Genomic DNA, 21,296 nt, shown 5'->3' with positions numbered 1-21,296 from the left:
TCCTGTATATATACTCTAACAGATTAAGGGAACCTGGTGCCTAAGCTGGGAAGTGGGTTTGATTCAATATCCTGTAGAGCTAATATAAACATTTGTACTGTTCACTACCCAAACTGACATCAACTGAGACAAAGCTGTTTTTTCTTGTTCAACTGGATACTCATGGGAGTCATGGAAAGCTGCTTCTTGAGGTGGGATGAATAGTTTAGAAGATGTTTGTGACAGAAGTAGCTCCTGCCCCATACATTTTACAGCATCTTAGAGTAGAAATTGGAGTCAGAGCAATGCACTCATTACATACTTTCCCTGCCTGCGGTTTTCACCCCCTGCATTAGACTGTAGCAGGAGAAAAGTCACTCTTGCTCTGAGGAGGAAGGCATCTTGATATGGGTGATGAGGCATGCCCCTCTCTGCACCTGGACCTTTTCTTGGGGGCAGGAGAGGGTAATCTCAGGAGTGTTTGGAGGAGTGCTCTGGCATCCCTTACAGTTCTTCCCTCAAGGCTTTCCTTAGAAATTCCATAAACTCTGCCAAGCAAGGATTATACCTGCCCAGTACCTCAGAAGGGGGGGACTGTACATTACCACTTGAAGATCCATTCTGGTCGTCAGGGAGTCCATCTGGGTTATGGGAGTTCCAACAGATGAGCCTAGCATGTCATCACAGCCCTCAGAGGCTGAACTGGCTGCCGACTTTTTTTATGGTGCATTTTTAAGCACTTTGCCTTTTGACTCAGGGCTTTCCTGGTTGGCTTTGGGCTACTCTGGCCACGGGAGCTCTCTCCATGACAAACAGAGGGCAGAAGAAGAGGATCTGGCATCTAGGGGGATTGGGGGGGGGTTGGATTGCCAGATCCATGTTGGGAAACTGCTGGAGATTTGAGGATGAAAGGTACCTCAGTAGGGTACAATGCCATAGAGTCTACCCTCCAAAGCATCGATTTTCTCCAGGGGATCTGATCTCTGTGGTCTGGAGATGAGCTGTAATTCCAAGGGATCCCCAGGTCTCACCTAGAGGCTGTCATCCCTATCTGCGTTGTTGTCAGAAAGGAAACCATCCCTTCCATGTTCCAAGGCCTTTTGCAGGGCCATTAAGAAGGAAGGGGGAAGAGGGAGAGCAGGGGGCGAAATCTGGACAACAAAGGAAGCAGCAGAGCCAAGGGGAAGTATTTTGCATGCTAATTTAACAACTCACCCCCTGTATGTACAACTGCGATCTGTAATTCCATCCCAGGGTCTGACGAAGTGTGCTTTGCACACAAAAGCTCACACCTTGAATAAAACTTTGTTGGTCTTAAAGGTGCCACTGGACTCTAACTTTGTTCTGTCCCTTAAAGGGTTTATGAGCCTAGTCTTGCTTTTTTCATAATATGCACATTTTTACCCAGTATTTTGGATTAATTCTTTTTAGTCTATTAGTTAAAAGTTCATAAACACATGATCGAAGGTGTTATAGTAAAATGAACTTTAGCTTTCATAATTTGTTTTCTTTTTTTCTCCTTATAAAATTATTTGGCTTGGAGAAAGCTCACAATAAAGAAACAACTGATTGTTGATAAGGCATGCTGACAGCTTTCTAAACAATAGAACATATAGTTCTTTTATCTGCAGTTTCACAGAATTGCAATAAGTTTGCCTCTAAAAATAGCAGCGCAGATGTATGATCATTGAATGGATTATGCATGGCTCTCATTTTAAATTTAGGTCTTGCAAGTGACAGCTGGTACCTCTAAAAACTGGACATGTTACAAACCCCTTCTAAAGCACTCCAATCACACATTCCCTTGTTTCTGCCCACCCAAGCTTCTTTCTACTTGCTTTTCTTCAGCTATGCCTATGGAATCTGTGTACTATTAGACACCCATGGCCCCAGTCTGCAGATAGCTAAATCTGTGGATCAGGTCCATGTGGAGGCTAAACAGGTTTTTCAGTGCACTTGGGGGACTCTCCAGGTGTGCAGGAAAATATGAAATATTTAAATTCCCCCCCGCATTCCCTCCCACACAGATAATGCACTTACTTTGCTTCTAATGCAGTGGGCGCTGGGAGACACACTCCAGGCTTGCCCACAAGAGCAGCCAGGCGTATCTGTGGTGACAGGTGCCAGGAGCTGCTCAGGGCCAGCTGTGGTGGCAGTACATGTTGGGAGCCACTCAAGGCCCCGTTGTGGCTTTGGTGGATGCAAGGAGCCTCTCAGGGCCTAGCTGCGGCATTGGCACACGTCAGGAGCTACTTGGGCTTGGTCGCAGCACATATTGGGAGCAGCTCCAGGCTTGGCCCTGGTGGCAGACACAGGGAGCCACTTGGGGTCTGGCCAAAGCAGCAACAGATGCTGGTAACTGCTCCAGGCTCAGAGCAGCTCCCAGATGCGGTAGCTGGGTCCAAGGTGAGCAATTGGGCCTGGATGTGCCAGTTTATCAGACGGGAGGGAGAGATGGGATTCCCCCCCCCATGAGTTTCACGCCCCCTCTGTTTTGTAATAATAGCTAAATGAAAACTCTATGTCCAGAGGCATGTTGCTTCCTAGAGGCATATTGCTAATGATTGCTGGAAGCAGAATGCAGAAGTAGATTGGACAAATCTAAGATTGCAAACCAGGTGCTAGGCAGAGAGCCTCAAAACATTAAAGCCTTTGGTTCACTTTTGCTACTTCAGCATAAGATTAGTGTGGCAGAAATCATACTAATGAAGCCCAAAGTCAGAAAACTGAGTGCATGGTAGAGGTGGGGCATGAGCCGCCTAATGAATCAGTTCCCCATCAGATAGTTTACCCACAAAGTACTCATTTTTTCTATTCCCTTCTAAACAAACAAACAAAAAAAATTTCTTTCTGTTCAGTTCTCCTTCACTACTGCCCTATTCTCTGTTCCTGTGCCTCCAACATAAAAAAATGAGACTCAGTAAAGAGTCAGGAAAGGCAGCAGCCGTCCGTTCATGAGAAACCAAAGTGTACCAGTAACAGTAACCAGCTTATTACCACCCCCTTGTCTCCACCATGCCACATTATAGATTCCCTTGTGGCACAAAGCGCGCACACAGGCAGATCTTGCAAACTCTTTTTGTGCTTTGTCCAGCTTGGGGGCTTCAGAACCTTGGCTCCTGGCTGCCACTTTGAAGTATTTAAAAATCCAGTAAAATGATTTACAGTGGACTGTTGTTATGAGGTTGTATTTTAATGTAGTTTAATAGAGTTTAGCATTAGGATTACTTATGTGGTTCAAAATGATAATTGGATTCTTATTTTTTAATCCTTTCCAACCCAAAGACCCTTCCCCCCAATCATGTTTGGGTTTGGGGTTTTTTTTGCTTGTTTGGACATTTCAGCACACTATATGATCTATTAAAACTAAATCCTAAATAAACTAATTTATTTAAAATATTTCTACCCTTTTTATCAGCTGAAGACTTCTGAGGCAGCTGCCAAATAAAACAGCTTAGATTAAAAATGTAAGGCAATTAATGCTGTTCTTGCACTCCTAAGAATATAATTACTAGATATTTTGCTGTAATTTCATGGTACCCCCAAATCTTCCAGCTGAGGTCGGAGTCTCCTTGTGAATAGTAGGCACCTTGCCTAATGGCCCACCTCTTTCCTCCAGCCCCAACAGAGCCTGTTTATCATGTGCTACCATATTTCAAGATTTTTAATTTTTGTTCTTTACAAGACTATATCAGATCTGTAAATGCCCCTTGTGTGTATACATCACACACTCATGCATCAACATCTATTCATGAATTGCATTGTGATCTTCTTGAAGCCCCACATTTTCTTTGTGTTCTTTCTCAGATCATAGACAAAGACACCAATTGCTCTCCTTTCCTTTTCTCATTAAAAAGCATTGAAAACCATTGTCTGCTTTGACAAGGCAGAGCAGAATTCAAGCATCTATTGTCTCATACGCTGTGTTTTGATCACAGCGTCATCCTTCTGGGTGGTGGTGATTCCATTTCATTTTTATGTGGTTATGCACTTAATGTATACCCTGCCTTTCAGCTTAGTGTACCCACAATGAGGCTAGTTATAAAAGATAGATACATGATTTAAACAAAATCAATTTTAAAACTATGTTGAACATTTAAGTATAAGAGACTGAAAGTTCATCACAGCAGACCAGCAGCTAAATTACTTCCTAGTGGCTCAGAAAAGGTAAGTTAGGCAGTTGTCAAGGAAATCAGAGCTGACCAAATCCTGGAAGTTTTGGACATTGTGGGGATGAGGGGGTCCTTCCATTTTGCCTCGTCTCAGCTCCCTGAGGGCTTCGGATAGGGAATTTCATACTTTACCCAAAGCCCTCTTTTCTATCTAGAATGGCTGTCCAATCTTGAGCTCAGTTATGAGGGTTTAAACAGTCCTTTACTGTTTCGACACACACCTCTCAACTTCCCCGGCCTCATGCGGCTTCCAGGATTTGGTCAGCTCTGATTTCCTTGACAAACTGCCTAATGTCTGTGGCCACATTTCAACCACTTGGGGGAGGTGATCTGACTGCCAGTTACCACACCTAGGAACCAGGAAGGCTTGTAGGTCCCAGACATACATTTATGTCCCCGTGTCATAGCCCACCCTGGTAGTGCTGGGCATAGCCCAGCTGATCAGCAGGCCCAGCACCTTGGGGGAAGAGATGGTATGTGGAGCCAGCTGTGGACTGCCATGTTGCTGACTGTGTTGATTGTGTGTGTGTTTAACTATCGATCACATTATTCAGGACATGCAGGACCTTGTATTTGCATTATTCAGGACCTTACATTTTCTGTTCTGTGGTTTGTTAACTTAGTTATATTAAAGGTCGAACCAGATAAGACATTGGGAGATCTGGGATTGGATCCTGCCACTGATTTTCAAAGAACAGTTTCAGCAGCAGAGGATTGTGTGGAGGAAAGATGGGGAAAAGAACCTTTCTACCACTTAATGATCAGAACAAGGGGCTTTGCATGTTGTTAACTCTTCAAGGTCAAAATACAGATACCCCTCTCCCTTACCAATGTGGCCCTGATCTGAAACTGCTGTTTAAAGGATGCAGCGCTTTGAGATCTCTAATTTGACCATAGATCTTTAGGTGGAGACTTGACTGTATTACTGATTTAGGCAGGATGAGGCATTTAGTCCAGTGCTAGTCCATTTTGTTCCAGTTAGATAGGCAGTGCATTACTAGCCAGGAAATAGTGTAGAGCAGAGGTGTCAAACTCATTTGTCACGAGGGCCGGCTCTGACATAAATGTCACTTTATCGGGCCAGGCCATGTGTGCCATAAAACATAATGCCAGATCCTGGGGTTAGAATGTATAAAAGACAGCAGCTGGCAAGCTCCGAATTGGTGTATCCTCACGGCAAGGCCCCATGGGCTGGGAGGGGGACGCAAAGGAAAACCCACATGGGTGGACTGAAGAGCCAGCAGTGCACCACTGGACAGACACTCCTCTGCTGCTTGACTGCTGCAGATGAAGTTGTCCTGCCATGCTGAAGCCATGAGCAGTCTCCTGTTCCCTCCCTTGCACCAGCTGCTCGTGGACCGCATAAAAGCCCTGGATGGGCTGGTTCCAGCCCCTGGGCCTTATGTTTGACACCCCTGGTGTAGAGGGTGTGTTAGAGAATTTGTAAACATACCCTGCCATTACTGGTATAGTTCAGAATGTGTGTTACAAGTGTTTGGGGCATTCTAGAGGTAGAGAGAGTTCTAATGTTCATGTGAGGCCAACAGATGTCAAGGCCAAACTAGTTTCAGATGGTGGTGAAGTCTCCCAACCGTATCACTTTGGGTAACTTAAACAGTTACAGGTAAATTTATTTATTTATTTATTCCTTCGATTTATATACCGCTCACTCCCTAAGGGCTCTGAGCGGTTTACATTATACAGTTTTATATACATTATATGAAGTTTATTGTCTATGGCCAAAGGCTGTTACAATCTGAACACATAAAACAATCTGACGCACACATAAAATGTAATTAAAGATATCAGCGTGAAAATGATCTAACCAAAAGGTACTGATCAAATAAAACATTACTCTCTCTAGATTAGGGTTGCCAACCCCCCCTGGTTTGCCAGGGGTCCCCTGTTTTGGGGGGGTTCTACCCACCGCCGGCCAGATGGCCAGCAGGGAAGCCCCAACACCCACAGCCACCCATCTCTCTCCCTTTAAGTGTGTGGAACCCGTGTTTCCTCCCAAGCCTGATCTCCGCAAGCTTGCAGGGAAATGCCAACTTCGTGCGCTTAAAAGGGAAACGCAGCTGCTCTTAAAGGGGAAACGCCGGCTCCTGCATTTAAAAGGGAAATGCCGGCTCCTTTAAGTGCAGGGAACTGCCGTTTCTGGAGATCTGGCGCACGGGCGGGGGGGGGGTGGACATCCTCAATGTGACGTCATCACATTGGGGATGCCCCGCCCCCTCCAGGAACGCCCCCAAAGTCCCCCGCTGGGGGTGGAAGATGGACTTGGCAACCTTACTCTAGATACAACTCTAGCCCGTATTTCCTTAGCTGTTAAAGCAAAAAGTTAAACTCTATAAGAGACAAATGGATCATTGTCTGAGAGAAGAAAAAACAGCTTCTCTGAATCTGAAGAAAAGTTTAAACCCATTAAAAGCTCTGTAAGGAATTTGGTTCTAGGCTCTGCATACAGATGACAGGATAGTAAGTGTGCTGGATCTTCTAGAACTCAGACTCCGCAAATGCAATGGCGAAGGGCCTGCAGCATTTTGGAGTAACATCTAGCTAACAGAGCCATTGGAATGATTTGAAACTGAATCAAGGTAAAGGCTATTCTGAGGTTGTGAGAAGGGATATTAACCAAGTAGGAGGCTCTAACATGGTCCCTTTTGAACAATTTGAACCATTGGGAGAATTTGGAATGAGAGATTGACTACCTATCTGTTGCAGCATCACAGTGAAACACCCAGTCCCAGATGTTGAAACCAGCTATAGGGACACCCTGGGTGTCATCAGGTATGGAATAACAATGGAGGATGTTGTTATAACTGGCTAACTGGGCAGCATCCTTTTGCAGCATCATTTCATAGCATTGCCTATGAAATAAATTGGTGGAGTCATTGGTTTGCTTCCTCCAAAATCTTATCTGGACTAAATGTACATGAGCCCTAATCAAAGCTGCAGGAGTGCCTTAAGGAAAATTTGCAAGAGTACGGTTTCTCCCTTTCTGCCCTGTTACATCTAGGCTTTCAGAAAGCCAAAGGAATACTTAAGCAATGGATTTGGGACCCGGCCCTTCAGTCTGATAGGGCCTGCTTGCAGCGGCATCCTGCAGTATCATACCTTTCCAAAAACCCTTTCTTGCTGGCAGATTATTTAACAGCACTAGAAGTCCCTAAATACAGAAGCATATTTACTCTGACATGCTTCAGTGCCCTGCCCTCAGCCTTTCTGGAAGGCAGAGGCCTCTGTATTCCTCATACACAATGGGTGTGTCCCTGCCAAATGGGAAAGGTTGAGACTGTAGAGCATGTATTCTTACACTGCCCTTCTGTAGTGACATTCGCTCACAATATATCACACCAGTGTTAGTAAATTCCCCAGGAAGAGCAGAGCAGTTCTACATCTCCATGCTTCTCTCCGATCTTTCTTCAGAAATAACTTGCAACATCGCAAAATTTTGTATGAGGGCATGCAGCATACGTAAGCAGATGGCTAAGTCCTTGGACAAGGCTGGACTATAATGACACCTTTAAATTTATGTGCTGATCTTAGTATTGTACGTGGCAAGGTTTTAAGCTGATTTTATATCGAAATAAAGTGAACTGAAGTGTTGCTATCTGCTAGAAATGCAAATAAATAATGTGGATTAGAGTTGTTTTTTAAAGATGCATTTGTGAAAGTTACCCCACTATTTCTGTTTCCTTATGCTTTTCTGTCATGTCACATACATATTGTATATCAGTGTCTGTCATATCTTTTTTAAAAGCTAAATACCACAGTGGCAGACCTTTATTAATTGTTGTGTGAGAGTAAGGTATAAGTGGAGCATCCACGCCCTCATCTAACACGCCATCACAAGCACTTCCGGTTCTTTTCTTTTTTTAGATGCATCCACACCAGAGACCTCCAGAAAAGTGTCAGAAAGCTATGTACTGAATGGCAGCTTGGCACCTGAAGCAAATGTGAACGGCATTGGCACTGCTCAGTTGACAGTGCAACGGAAGAGACTACTGAAAGCTCCCACATTGGCTGAACTAGATAGCTCAGATTCAGAGGTGAGATATCAGGCAGTGCCAGCCTATGCTCAGGATATACTCTTTCTCTGCCCTGTGTATAATTTTATCTACTTCTATCATGTTCCCCACCACCACCAAGTAATCTTTTCTCTAAACTGAAAAGCCTTGGGCTGTTCAGTCTTTCCTCATTAGAAAGATGCTCTAACCAGTGGGCCAACATTTTAATCTTCTAGGACATACAGTTGCAAAACTAAACGTTTTTGTTCTACAAAAAAAACTTCAAAGGGAGAATTCAGTGTGCAAATGCTGAATTAGGATTCATCAAGAGAATGAGTAATACCTCTCCCCCAAGCTTGGATAGACACTTGGGTGCCCTAACCTCTTAACTATCTTGGTTGCCCGCTTCTGTGCTTTTTTCAGCTATATAATTTTTAATACAAACTTAACCTAAAGTACATCTAGAGTATACAGCCTGACCAGGATGGCCCAGGCTAGGCCTATCTCATCAGATCTCAGAAACGAATTAGGGTCAGTCCTGGTTAGAATTTGGATGGGAGACCATGAAAGAAGGTTGCTATGCAAAGGCAGGCAATGGCAAACCACCTCTGAACATCTCTTGAAAACTCTATGGGGTTGCCACAAGTTGGCTGCGATTTGATGGCACTTTCCACCACCAATATATATATTTTGGTACATGGCAACCAGAACAGTATGGGTATTCCAAAGTATACAAGGGCTTTGTAGCATTGGCCATTTTATTTTCATACCTTGTCTCAATAATCCCTGGCATGAAGTTTGACTTTTGCTGTTACACACTGAGTTGATGTTTTAATAGAACAAACAACTAGAACCCACAGATTATTCCATCTGAGTTACTGCTAGTTCAGGCTCTGTTAGCCTGTATTTAAAGTTAAGACCCTTTTTGCTCCAATATGCATCACCCTGCCCTTGCCTTTATTGAACTTCATTTGCTGTGTATGGAGCCATCCTCTTGGAGCTTTTCATAATCCACCTTGCTTCTCACTGTTCTAAATAATTTGATATCCTCTGCAAACTTGGCCGTCACACTGCTGACCCCCAATGCCAGGTCATTTATGAACAAGTTAAATGCTATGACCCCAATGCCAATTCTCGTGGGAACTTGCTGTTTTTCATTGCAAGAACTGTTCATTTACTCCTATGCTCTGCTTTGTGTTGATTAATCAGTTTTTAATACACAAGACGACATTTCCTCTTATTTCTTTACTGTTAAGCTTACTCAGGAGTCTTGGATGTGGACTTTATCAAAACCTTTTTGCAAGTCTAAGTATATAATGTCTGCCAGATCACCCTGATTAACATGTTTATTAATCCTTTTACGGAAATTTTGGATGAGGCATGACTTCCCTTTGCAGAAGGCCTTGTACTTCTATGACCTTAATCATTCTAGCTTCCACTTAGTAACCCAGAGCAGACATTGGGCTGATTGACCTGTAATTTCCCAAATCACTTAAAAAAAATAATTGCTTTTACATTTGATACTTTCCAGGCACTTGGTACGGAAGCTGATTTTAGTGACAAATTACATAAGAACCAGACTAAGAATTTCATGTTTGAGTTCCTTAAGAACCCTTGGGTGTATGCAGTCCAGACCCAAAGACTTTGTTTTTAATTTGTCCATTAGTCCATTATTTAATTTATTCTTTGTTTATGTAAAAAATTCATCTCTCATCATCACCTTTATTTGATTCGGTTCTTCAGCCACCCCTCCTGAGAACAGTGGCGCCAGTGTGGGTACCTGGCCTACATTTTCTACAGTGGAAACAAACACAGAATTCATTCCGTTTCTCTGCCATTGTCCTTCCTCCCTTAAGCAGTCCTTTCTCTCCTTTGTCATCCAGTGGCTCAGCTGGCTCCCTGGCTGTTTTCTGGCTTCTGATAATGCTTTGCCTTTTCTTTTTTGTAAAGTTTTTAGCAATCTGCTCCTCAAATTTTCTTTTCGGTTGCCTTCTTGTCAACTTACAAATGGAAAGTAAGTTATGATCCAAGCCCGTAATATTCTTCTAGGGAGTTCCTCAGTAAGCAGAAGCCTTTACCCTGTCTGTGGGTGGCTCTTTTTCACTGTGACACTGGGCAGTATTCAGAAGAAGAAGAAAAGAGATTGGATTTATACCCCACCCTTCACTACCCAATGCTCCCTCTAAGCTGTGGAGTCTTGTGAGCAAACATTCTACTTTGTGAGCTACTGGCATTAAAGTTGTGAGCAAGCGATTTGGCTACTGCTTAAATGAGTTTGCTCTGGAGCCATCCTTCCTGAGCTAAGACAGAAAGGTGTGAGCCGGAGCCTAACAAACTGTGAGCTAGCTCACACTAACTCAGCTTAGAGGGAACACTGCCTGTGAGGTAGGTGGGGCTGAGAGAGCTCTGAGAGAAACTGCTCTTTTTCAAGAACAGCTCTTATCAGAACGACGGCTTGCCCAAGGTCATCCAGCCAGGTGCAAGTGGAGGAGTGGGGAATCAAACCCTGTTCTCCCAGATTAGAGTCCGCGCACTTAACCACTGTACCAAACTGGCTTAACTGAAGTTCAAACATCAACTTGTGTTAGAAAGAGTGATATTATATTATTGTCAGTTTCAGGGGGTAGCTTTGTGGGTCTGCAGTATTCAAGTCCAGTAGCACCTTGGACACCAACAAGATTTCAGGGGTATAAGCTTCGAGAGTCAAAGCTCCCTTTGTCAGATACAAGTAGGAATGGAGATCTCTGAGTCTTTATATCCAAGTCAGAAGGTGGGCGGGGTGTTGTAAAGAAGGAACTCAGGAACACCTGCCAGTTTGTTCTCACCCGCAACTACTTCAGATTTGGTGAAGATTTATTCCTTCAGATCCATGGCACAGCCATGGGCGGCCACATGGCACCACAATATGTCAGCATTTTAATTACTAACCTGGAGCAGTATTTCCTCATCTCCCATCCATTAACACCCCTCTGGTACCTGAAATTTATTTCTGACATTTTCATCATTTGGACACATGGGAAAGAAGAACTAGATAAATTTCACGTGTCCTTCAGCAACTCCCCCCCCCAACACACACCATCAACCTGACCATGAACCAGTCCATGCAAGAAATATGTTTTCAGGCCCGTAGCTACGGTGGGGCTTTTGGGGACTCTGCCCCCTTTCTTAAAGGCACAGCCCCACAAGAATTTCTTCTGTAAATGCTTTTTTCAATCATTTTAAAACATGTTTAAGGTGTGCGCTCCTGTAAGCAGAGTGGGGTGCTGTAGTTTACTAATTCCCGCACTGAGCAAGGGGGTTGGATTAGGTGACCTCTAGGACACAGGTGACCTCTGTGTCCAGAAACTGGTCTCCTTTAAGAGAGTTTTTCTGCCTAAGTGTTAGCTTTCTTGACTATAGAAGTCATCACCCCCACCTGCTGGCTTGTTATCAGAATTGTTCCTTAGGCTAGCAGAAGTGATTAACTTGCAGCAGCTGAGAACTGTCATCTGAAGTGGTTGACAGCTTGCAATTTAGATATCTATCCTGGTAACAGCTTTCTATTGGCTAAGTTTTTCTTTCTGCACTGAGAACTTCAGCCCCACCAGAAAAAAAATTGCCCCACAAGTCACAAAATCCTGGCTTCAGGCCTGTATGTTTTCTAGACACCACTGTACAAATACATAATGGAAACATAAAAGTCACCTTACACTGGAGACATACTGATCACCAAACATATCTACGTGTCTCTCTTCACCATGCTAAACATACCAAATAATCTATTGTCTGCAGCCAAGCTCTATGCTACAGCCACATCTGTTCTAATCCCTCAGAGATTTTCACCTGCAGGAGCTACAATAAACATTCCTGGAATTACAATACCCACCTGATGTAGTAAGAAAACAGAACAACAAATTCAGAATGATACAAAGGGGATAACCTGCTACACCAGAGGCCCAAATGAAACAACAACAGAACTCCACTGGCAGTCACATACAGCTCTTAGTTCACAGCGGTTCATTGCATCATTTAATGATTTACAACTATGCTGGACAATGATACTCCCCTCTCACAGGCATTGGGAGACAAATGTTTTCTTGCCCAAACTCTGGTACCAGGGCCTGAAAGAAACCAAGATGCCAACTCTCTCCCCATATCCACTTTGACAACTTAATCACTAGACCTAATAACACCTGCCATACCATCTCAGGTTCATTTACTTGTTCATCTTCCAACATTATATGTGCCATCAAATGTCAGCAATACCCTTCAGTTGTCTATATCAGACAAACAGGTCTGTCTCTACACAAGAGAATAAATGGGCATAAATCCAACATAAAAACCACAGCACTCAAAAAACAGAAGAACATGTAAATCCAGGTAATTCTGTTGCTAACCTAAGAGTGGTAGTCCTCAAACAAAGAAGTTTCAAGGGGAGATTACAACATGAGATTGCTCAACTTGAGTTCAGAACAAATTCAGAACAATGAACCCTCCAGGGCTGAATAGTGACATAAGATTCTTATCTCACTACAAATGCTAATTTTCTGCCCCCACACGTTTCCCCTCTACTCTAATCAAGCTGATTACTGTATGCATTGTACCTTTGCACCCTGAATTCCTTTTTTACAACATCCCTCCTACCTTCTGACTGGGATATAAAGACTCAGAGATCTCCATTTCTACTTGCATCTGATGAAGGGAGTCTTGAAAGCTTTTACCCCAAAAATCTTGTTGATGTCAAGGATGTCACTGGACTTGAATTTAACTATATTATTTTTGTAAGTGGTGGAAAGTAGGATTGTCAAAACTTCTAAAGCCTCAGTTTGTTCTTCTAGGAAGAGACTATACGTAAATCAGCTAGTAGCAGTAGCATATCTCCGTCTCAAATGGAAGATACATTTCCAGGAACCTCTGGGAAAAAGGGTAAGAATTCAGCATTCAAATAAGAATTGTGCTAATTGTTAAATACTAGAACCCCTGTGAAACAGATAGCTCAGGCAAGGGAACATCCAGTTTATGTAAAACAACAGAGTACTTCAGATCCTTACAGAACAGCAGTTTTATTGTAGGATGAGTTTTCATGGACGATTAAAATGAGGTTCTGCTGGCCAGAGAGTCTGGTCTGGGGCAGGACAAAGGAGTAGATAATAGCAGTCTTTGAGTGATATGAGAGCAAGAATCAATTATGAACTTGAACAGAAGCTAGAATCTGCTATTCAGAATCCATTGGCATCTTTAGGTAAAATAACACATGTCTGGGATACAGAGGCTGTCTTGGATTCCCAAAGCCTCCGTTTACAGTCTAGGTAGAACAGTCAAGCTAAAGAATGGTAAAAGCAATTTGGCTGGGAGAGATAATAGCTTAGACTTCCATAGTACATCACACCTTCTGTCTGTCTATGGAGTACAGTGTTCAGGTTACTGGGGGGTCAGATACTGAAGTGCACCTCGTCTTGTGGCCACTGGGAAAAACCACATGAAATTGTGCAATCACAGATATTTAGACTGTGTGGGAAGTTCTATCACCTTTGTTTCACTTTCCAAGCTTTTTCTTTTATATATATTACCCATTCCAAAGAACTCCCTGTGACTTCAGAGGGAAATTGCTCATTCCTAGCCATTGATGCTTCATCCCCAGAGTTTCTAGCGTGAGGCAGCAGTTATCCTGCAGTGACATGATTTAAGCTTGTGGTTTGCATTGGCAGTATGAGAAGAACCTATGGCAATGCATTTTGGGGCAGTCTTTGTCAACACGTTGGCAAGCACTGCCTTTGCACTGTATGGTCCATCTGTACTGTACAGAGGCCGTGCCTGACACTGGGCTACCTGCAGCACAGGATTAACACTGGATGGAGGGCGAGGGGTATCTCAGTGCAACAGCATATTTCTTTTTTACAGTTCACTTATTCAGATGGGAATAGTATTGGCAGGGAGCAATACCTATCACTTCTCCTCCTTTAGATGGAGGGTCCCTGCTGTGTCTGCCTTAGCAAAGTTACTCACAATAATAAGGATCTGTAGGACCGAGATGTAATATAAAGCAAAAAGCTTTAGCTTAACATTTTAGTAATTTTTTTCAGTTTAAATGAAATACAGGGGAATCTTACTATATTTTGGCTTGGAAGCTGTTCTTTCTGAATTTTTCTTAGATCCTTTATAAACAGAGAGATGATCTAGTTGTTCAATGAAAAGGTACCTCAGTTGACATTGGCTTGGGTCTATCCTTTTCTGGGAGGGAGGAAGGAATTTCAACTGCAGAGCATGACTTTCTTGCCTTACCCTCCCACTGCAGCCCCAAATGCTCCCCCCACTTGCTGTTCCTACCCCAAGAACTGCATTTCAGGGGGGCATTCTGGGCTGCAGCAGAAGGTAGGAAGGCAAGAAACTTGTGTTCCATGTGCCAGAATTCTTCCCCTCATGTAAATGCTCTGGTGGAGCCAAGCCAATGTCATGAGGTGACTTTATTTAGCAGGATAAAACCACCACAATAAAGATCTTTCAGGTTACATTATTAGTATGCCAATAATTACAGTCCATACTTGGTGCACTTAGTTTGTAAAAGCATTACCACAGTCTCTTCAGAAAACAGTGCTGGATGGCCAGTACTCTGTCATTAATGTTCCTTTGACATTTGAACTGCTGCTTTGGAACTAATTAATGCTGATCAACCTTGTAGTGCCTCCAAAATTCTTGCCAATATCATCCACGCCGCAGCCAGAGAGGAGGCAGCCACCTCAGAGGCGACACTCCATTGAAAAAGAAACACCAACGAACGTGCGACAGTTCCTGCCACCCACAAAACAGAGCTCCAGATCCCTTGTAAGTAGCATGGTAGATTATTTTCAGGGTTGGCTGAAGAGTACAGATATAGCAGCTCCGCAACAATGAAGAGAGCAAAATGACACATAAAACTGCTGTGACTAAACCCCAGATCCTGTACCGTCTTGAACTTTTGAGGGAGTTTGGATCAGCACTTGGGCTTTGTCTTGAAAGAACTGAAAGGAAGCTTCCGAAATAGACAGCTTTGAACCTTCTTATCCAGATTTTCAACACCTTGGTTAAGTCCTGATGAACTTTGATAGAACTAATATGGTTTCCAAACAGCAGACCTTTACTAGTGTTCAAAATGAAAAAGAAGTTTTTTACTATTTTTCCAGCACTTTAGTCTATTACTGAAGTTTGAGATTTTTCCCCCCCCACCAACTTGTTTAAAGTTAGTTGGATTAAGGAGCCTAGAGCAGCATGTGATTATAATGTAATATTGAATCCATTGAGGCAAAAAAAAAGAAGTGTTTCTACTTGAAAAGAAAGTACATTCAGTCAGTTGGCTCTAATTGAAAGCAGTTTTCCGACTGGGTAAGTGTCATAGGGGAACAGAATGCTGCCTTGGAGCTGGCAGGGTACTTAAATGCCTTTCAATTTCATTTGAGAGATCCAAATTCACTTTCTGGTCTCTCGTTCCTTGCCAAAAGGCCCTTTAAGAACCCTTTAGACAAGAGATAGAGTGAAAGAAAAATTCTGATTTTGAGAGAAAAGCGGGTATGTGCCAACTCTTTGAGCCCTCTGAGTAGTATTGATTGGCTTCAAAGTGAGACCTTATTTTTCTTTGGCTCAGGAGACTATGTTTTTGGTGCCAGCTCTTCAAGGAGCTGAGGTTGGTCGGTCTTAATTAATACACTTCACTAATATAGAGGACAACTCCCTTCCCCCACAAGAGCTCAAATGCATTTTTGTCATACTGTTCTAACTTGAGTGCAGCTTGTGATCATAGATGAGTGGGGTACAGTAAGCTTAAGCTCATTTGTCAGTACAGCATGAAAAGTACAGCACAAGAGGATCCCCCAAGTTAGTTTAGGAGAGCAATTATTTTACACCTCAGAAGGAGAGAGAACATTCTAAAAATGAATGAAGGAAATTATCAACGTACAGGAAAATTGAAGCGGTTCTACATAATACAAAAATTTGTTTTCACTAAGGCCTATCACAGGCACCAGTCTCGTGATCTACAATTGTAAGGTGTGTGAGTGTTTGACATTTCAGATGAACATGTCATACCATGATTCTGCTCTCGTTTAAACCTGAAAAACCTTTGTGCTTAAAAAAAAATCATGTCCCATCCTTGTTCAGAATTATCTGAAGACATTTTCTACTTTTTATCCACCACACCTTTTTACTACTTGAAGAATTTATTGAATCTCTTATGCTCTTTTTAAGACAAGCATTTAAAAAAAACCCCAAACTAGATTTGTAGCTGTATCTGACTTCCAGTTTCCGGTATGATATTGCAAAGACACTCGAGGCTGTGCTTTTTTTGGAGCTTTTTTTTAATTATTATTCGGGGATCATTTTAGTTGTTTCTTTTTATTTCCTGCTGTCTTATTTAAGTTCACTCAAGACACCCAGGTTTCTTGTTGCCTTATATTACTATGAGTTGCAAACTGGTGCGAGTTTGGTTTTAACAGTCCCTCTTGGGTAGAGGCTACTTTACTACTTTATGAGGTTGAACTAAGATAAGAGTGAACAAGAAGTATGGGTGTAATAACTCATTAAAAAAAGTAAACCTTTGTGAACAGACAAAGCAATGGCAGGAATTTTACATGTCTGAATTCATAAATTTTCTAATATGTTTACATCTTATACTGCTATAAAGCCAGTTTGGTGTAGTGGTTAAGTGCGCGGACTCTAATCTGGGAGAACCGGGTTTGATTCCCCACTCCTCCACTTGCACCTGCTGATGTGACCTTGGGTCAGTCACAAGCTCTGGCACAGCTGTCCTTGAAAAAGAGCAGTTTGTGTCAGAGTTCTCTCAGCCCCACCCACCTCACAGGGTGCCTGTTGTGGGGAGGGGAAGGGCGAGGAGTTTGTAAGCCGCTCTGAGACACCTTCGGGTAGTGAAGGGCGGGGTATAAATCCAATCTCTTCTTTTTCTTCTTCTAAATAACAGCATCCTAATTATGTTGTTGTTTGGTCTTTATGACAGGGAGGAGGCTTTGTATAAGTAATTTAATTAATCTAGACAAAATATAGTTGATTTAATCCAAATAAAGCAGAAATGTAAAGAAAATTATTATTACACCTAATGGATTGTAAACAAAGTAATATGCACAAATTATTAAAGTTTGTGTGTGCCAAAGAACATTACTGCCCAGCTTGTCATTGTGCTTTTTCATATAAAGTGACAGACTCAGTTCAAGCCTGTTTCTGCAACTGGAGATTCATATACATGTGTGAGAGAAGGATGCATGACTGTGATCAGTAGGTGACTCAGTAAGCAACATGTTAGTGGCGGTAAAATAAACAGTCAAACAATAATGCATTTAGTCTTATACATTTTGCATCCGTTTTTGTATATAACTGTGACTCATACCATACCCAAAGGTGATGTGAGAGAAAAGGGATATGAGGGGGCAATGTTTTTTATCTGCTTTATATGTCATTTGTTCAATAATGCCCCCTAGGGGAAATACATGACAACTATTCCAAATCAACATTTAAAGAAAGTTCTGTAAAGTAATTTAACCACTACTGTCATTGAATTGAGTTTTGCACTGTTAAGGATTGCCTCATCTGTTTTAAAGCTATAGTTTTAACACTTCAATTCAATGACTACAGACATTCTGTACAATCCAAAAGAGAGTTACTTCAGTCTAAGCACATTCATTTCAATGGACTAACTCTCCTTAGGATTGCACTGATTATGAAGAAAATGGCACAGATAAACTGAAGGTATTACTGTTTAAATGCAACGCCATGCTTACTCACCCATTCTCTCATGATTGATGGAATTTCATTGCGTATCTTCTGCTTGAATGATGGCAAAGATGAAAGAGACGTCATTGTTAAATGCTTCTCATTTTCAGTGAAAAGTTGCGGGGGAGGGTTAACAGAATTAGCAGGAAAACCTTCTCATTTTGAACTAGCTTCCTAGTATGCTGATGGAACTAGTAGTACTGCAGCTTGGGTTATGTGATCCAAAGGCCCTGATAAACACTTTATTTATTATTAATGTTCAGCATGTCCTTTTCTACTTCCTATCTGTTGTTCAGGTTCCCAGGATAACAAGTTTCTTTCCAAGGATGATGTTCAAAACACAATTTTCAACCATACATACTGCCTCTCATCTTAGCTCCCATCTTTTTGAAGTAGCCCTGTTTGGGGTGGTGAGGACTATATATTTTCTGTGTGAGAAGGCTTTTAACAACAAGTGGAAACCCCCAAAGGTTTGCCTTGTTCTGCTGGCTTTAGAAACCCTGGTTATATGCATCTTTCTTTTCGATCAAGAGTGGGAGGAGCTTCCTAAACCATGACAGAATTAACATCTTAGGTTGTCACTAGATTCTAATTGATTTCAACATCTTATTGCATGTGTAGATTATCTAATCAATTTGCTGGGGAACAGAAATCATTTGTGAAAGGACAGCAAACTAAAAATGCAACATCATAGGGAAGAAGTTCTATTTTTTATAAATTGTTCCATGTATTTTTGGTGCAGACAGAAAGTAAATGTTTAAACAGAGTTAATAAAACAAAGATGTTTAAGAAGCATCTGTGGTTATGAAGGTTGTTCATTTAAGTAGATCTGAATTGTTGGACATCTTTCTCCAGCAACGAGTTCATGATTTTTCCCCTAATGTTATTGAATGATTGGAGATAAAAACCTTTAGACCCTACCCCAAATTCATTTATAATATAGGTTTCATTCTATAGGTACTTTTTTATTGACCTGGCCCTGAATAATATTTACAATATTTTATTGAATTAATATAATTTCTGTATTCGTTTTCATGAGAATACAGGTTCTGTCTGAGATATTTTCAGTCCTATCCAGTAAGCCACTGCAACACCATAGCAGCATTGGAAGACTGGATATAACGCCCCCTCCCACTGGCAAAATGCCACATCTAGTAGAACTGGCTCTGGCTGATAGCAGTCATTAGTACTATCTCATTAGCAAGGACCCTGGCCTACTGACATAGCACACTGGGTGCACAGAGAAGGTGAGATTAGCAATAACTCATATGTACACCAGTCTAAGGGTTCCTTTAGGGGAAGGAGTTGTATTTATAACCTACCAGAAATTCTTGGCACCCACCTTACCAGAAACACAGGGAGCAATCTGGAGAGATGAGTGGGTGGGGGGATCGGGGTATAGTCCCAGAACAAGGGGAAAGTGAGTGGGCAGAGATGTGCTGCTAAAAGCCAAGGAGAGCTGGCCTTCCAGCCTGGGCAAACACACAGGGCTGTAGCCCCGGCAACTAGACATGACTGTCTAAGACAGCACAACAGGAAGCAGGCTCGGCTGGTTGCCAGGAGCAATGGAGGACAGTCTAGGAAGACATCTTCTGGAACTAGAAGGGAGTAGATCTGTGAGGCTTCCAATAGCATATTTGAACCCCCGCTTGAATGGGCCTAGGATGATTCCCCTTCCACCTGTCCAAGCCCTCCTAAGACAAAGGAAAAGGTCTGATGCAGTTGATCAGTGGCAGGGTAGGAAAGATGACAACCAGAGTGCAGAACTTCCTATTTGTGACTGAAGCCACAGGATTTAATTGGGCAGGTGGCCAAGGACCTCAGAGTCCTGAGGGGCTTCCCCAGATAGGTACACCCATATCACCTTTCTGTAAAAGCAATTTCCCATTGGAGTTTTGCCTTGAATGTGCGGGAAAGACAGATGGCTTTTTCCCTTCTTGTGTTTCTATAGGATTCTGAGGTACTTCTAAGGTAGCTACAATCCTTGATGAGTCAGTGATTCCATACTGAAAATGTCATTCATAGCTAATAAAGTTTGACTTTACTAGATATTTAGAAAGGGGGGGGCTGTTGACATTAATGAGAACAGAGCAAGAGCATGTCTGTGCTCTGATGCCACTCTCATACATTTCAATAGAGATTGTGCAAGAAATGTTACACAATGATAGTGATTTGCAATCAGGTTTTACATTGTTTTAAGTGCTATTAATATATTATTGGAATAAAAATGATCAGGCTCCAAAGAACTGCTAAGCTCATACAAGGGGATTTAGGCTAGTTCAGGATAAGCTTTTACTTGTTTTTCTTTTGACAGCTGGCTCCCAGAAATATCAAACTGCTTTGAGTGTCACAAATAGTTTGCATTCAAAAATGGAGGTTGCTATTGGTAAAGAACAAGCACTTAAGGCTTAAAGAACTAATTCTAAAGTTCTTTAAAACCTGACCTATGTTGTGAGAAGTGCAAAGTTACTAGTGAAGGCCTACTAAAAATCGCATGATGAAAAACCTCCTTCAGCTACAGACTTGGTGGCCCTTCTTGAGTTAACATCACCATAGAAGTCATTTCCCTTCTCAGTCTTCAGGTTGTATACTATATCCTGGAATGCCCTGCCAGATGTTTCTAACAGATCCTGTGCCATTCTACGTTCAATGGGTTGGATCCCAAGGACTGCAGGCAGAACAAATCCCACTTCCTACCGCAGCCTGCTGGGCTTTCCAAAGTGCAGCTTCTGGGGAGTCAGTGAACCCTTAGGGTGCATAGGGTACAACAAGGTGGTCTGCAATGGGAAGCAGCAGGTATTGGCAAAACCCCTCCCTCCCCCATGTGACCAGAAGTGCCTCTCTGTTTGCAGAAGTCTTTGGATCCAACCCAGCATTGCTAGCGTTTATACTATACACAGTTATCTTCAGTAGTAGCATTGATTCAAATCCAGACAATAATTAATATTCCGTAATTCACTGAGTGTGATATATACTACCATGTCTGAAAACCTCTTGAGTAGTGTTGTCATATTCTCAATTAAATATAATCCGCATGAACATGATATGGCTTATGTATGGATGTTTGAAACATTAATGCTGAATGTTACTTTTAATAATTTTTTTGTTCCATAACTTGGTTTAAATAATTTTTAGTTCATATGGAATCTCATTTCAACTAGTCAAATTTTGCCCTTCAAACAATTTGGTTTTTTTACACAAAAATTGTTTCATGTTGCATTGCAGTTTGGTTGTCCTTGTTTAACCCCAAATATAAAAGCATTCTTATTTGTGCATTTTATTCCTTTTGCCTGTATGTTTTTCACACTTTTTAAAAGAAAACTTTTATGACTGCAAGAAGAAAACATATATGAGCTTCCTATTCCTACTATACAATAACATCACAAATTAGAATCTTAAATGA

At 42.1% G+C, this 21,296-nt stretch overlaps 1 protein-coding gene across 1 annotated transcript in view; it reads left to right on the top strand.

The window, feature by feature from the left end:
• Positions 1–21,296, top strand: part of SPIRE1 (spire-type actin nucleation factor 1) — a 138,861-nt gene that overhangs the window by 106,752 nt on the left and 10,813 nt on the right. Inside the window, exons 9-11 of the mRNA XM_015414360.1 lie at positions 8,034–8,203; positions 12,979–13,066; positions 14,820–14,962. Of these exons, the coding sequence (XP_015269846.1) occupies positions 8,034–8,203; positions 12,979–13,066; positions 14,820–14,962 (401 nt within the window). The remainder of the gene's footprint in view (positions 1–8,033; positions 8,204–12,978; positions 13,067–14,819; positions 14,963–21,296) is intronic.

This window comes from Gekko japonicus, unplaced genomic scaffold (assembly GCF_001447785.1).
Source record: "Gekko japonicus isolate JY-2015 unplaced genomic scaffold, Gekko_japonicus_V1.1 scaffold157, whole genome shotgun sequence".
NCBI lineage: Eukaryota > Metazoa > Chordata > Lepidosauria > Squamata > Gekkonidae > Gekko > Gekko japonicus.
This window is presented reverse-complemented; position numbering and strand designations above follow the sequence as displayed.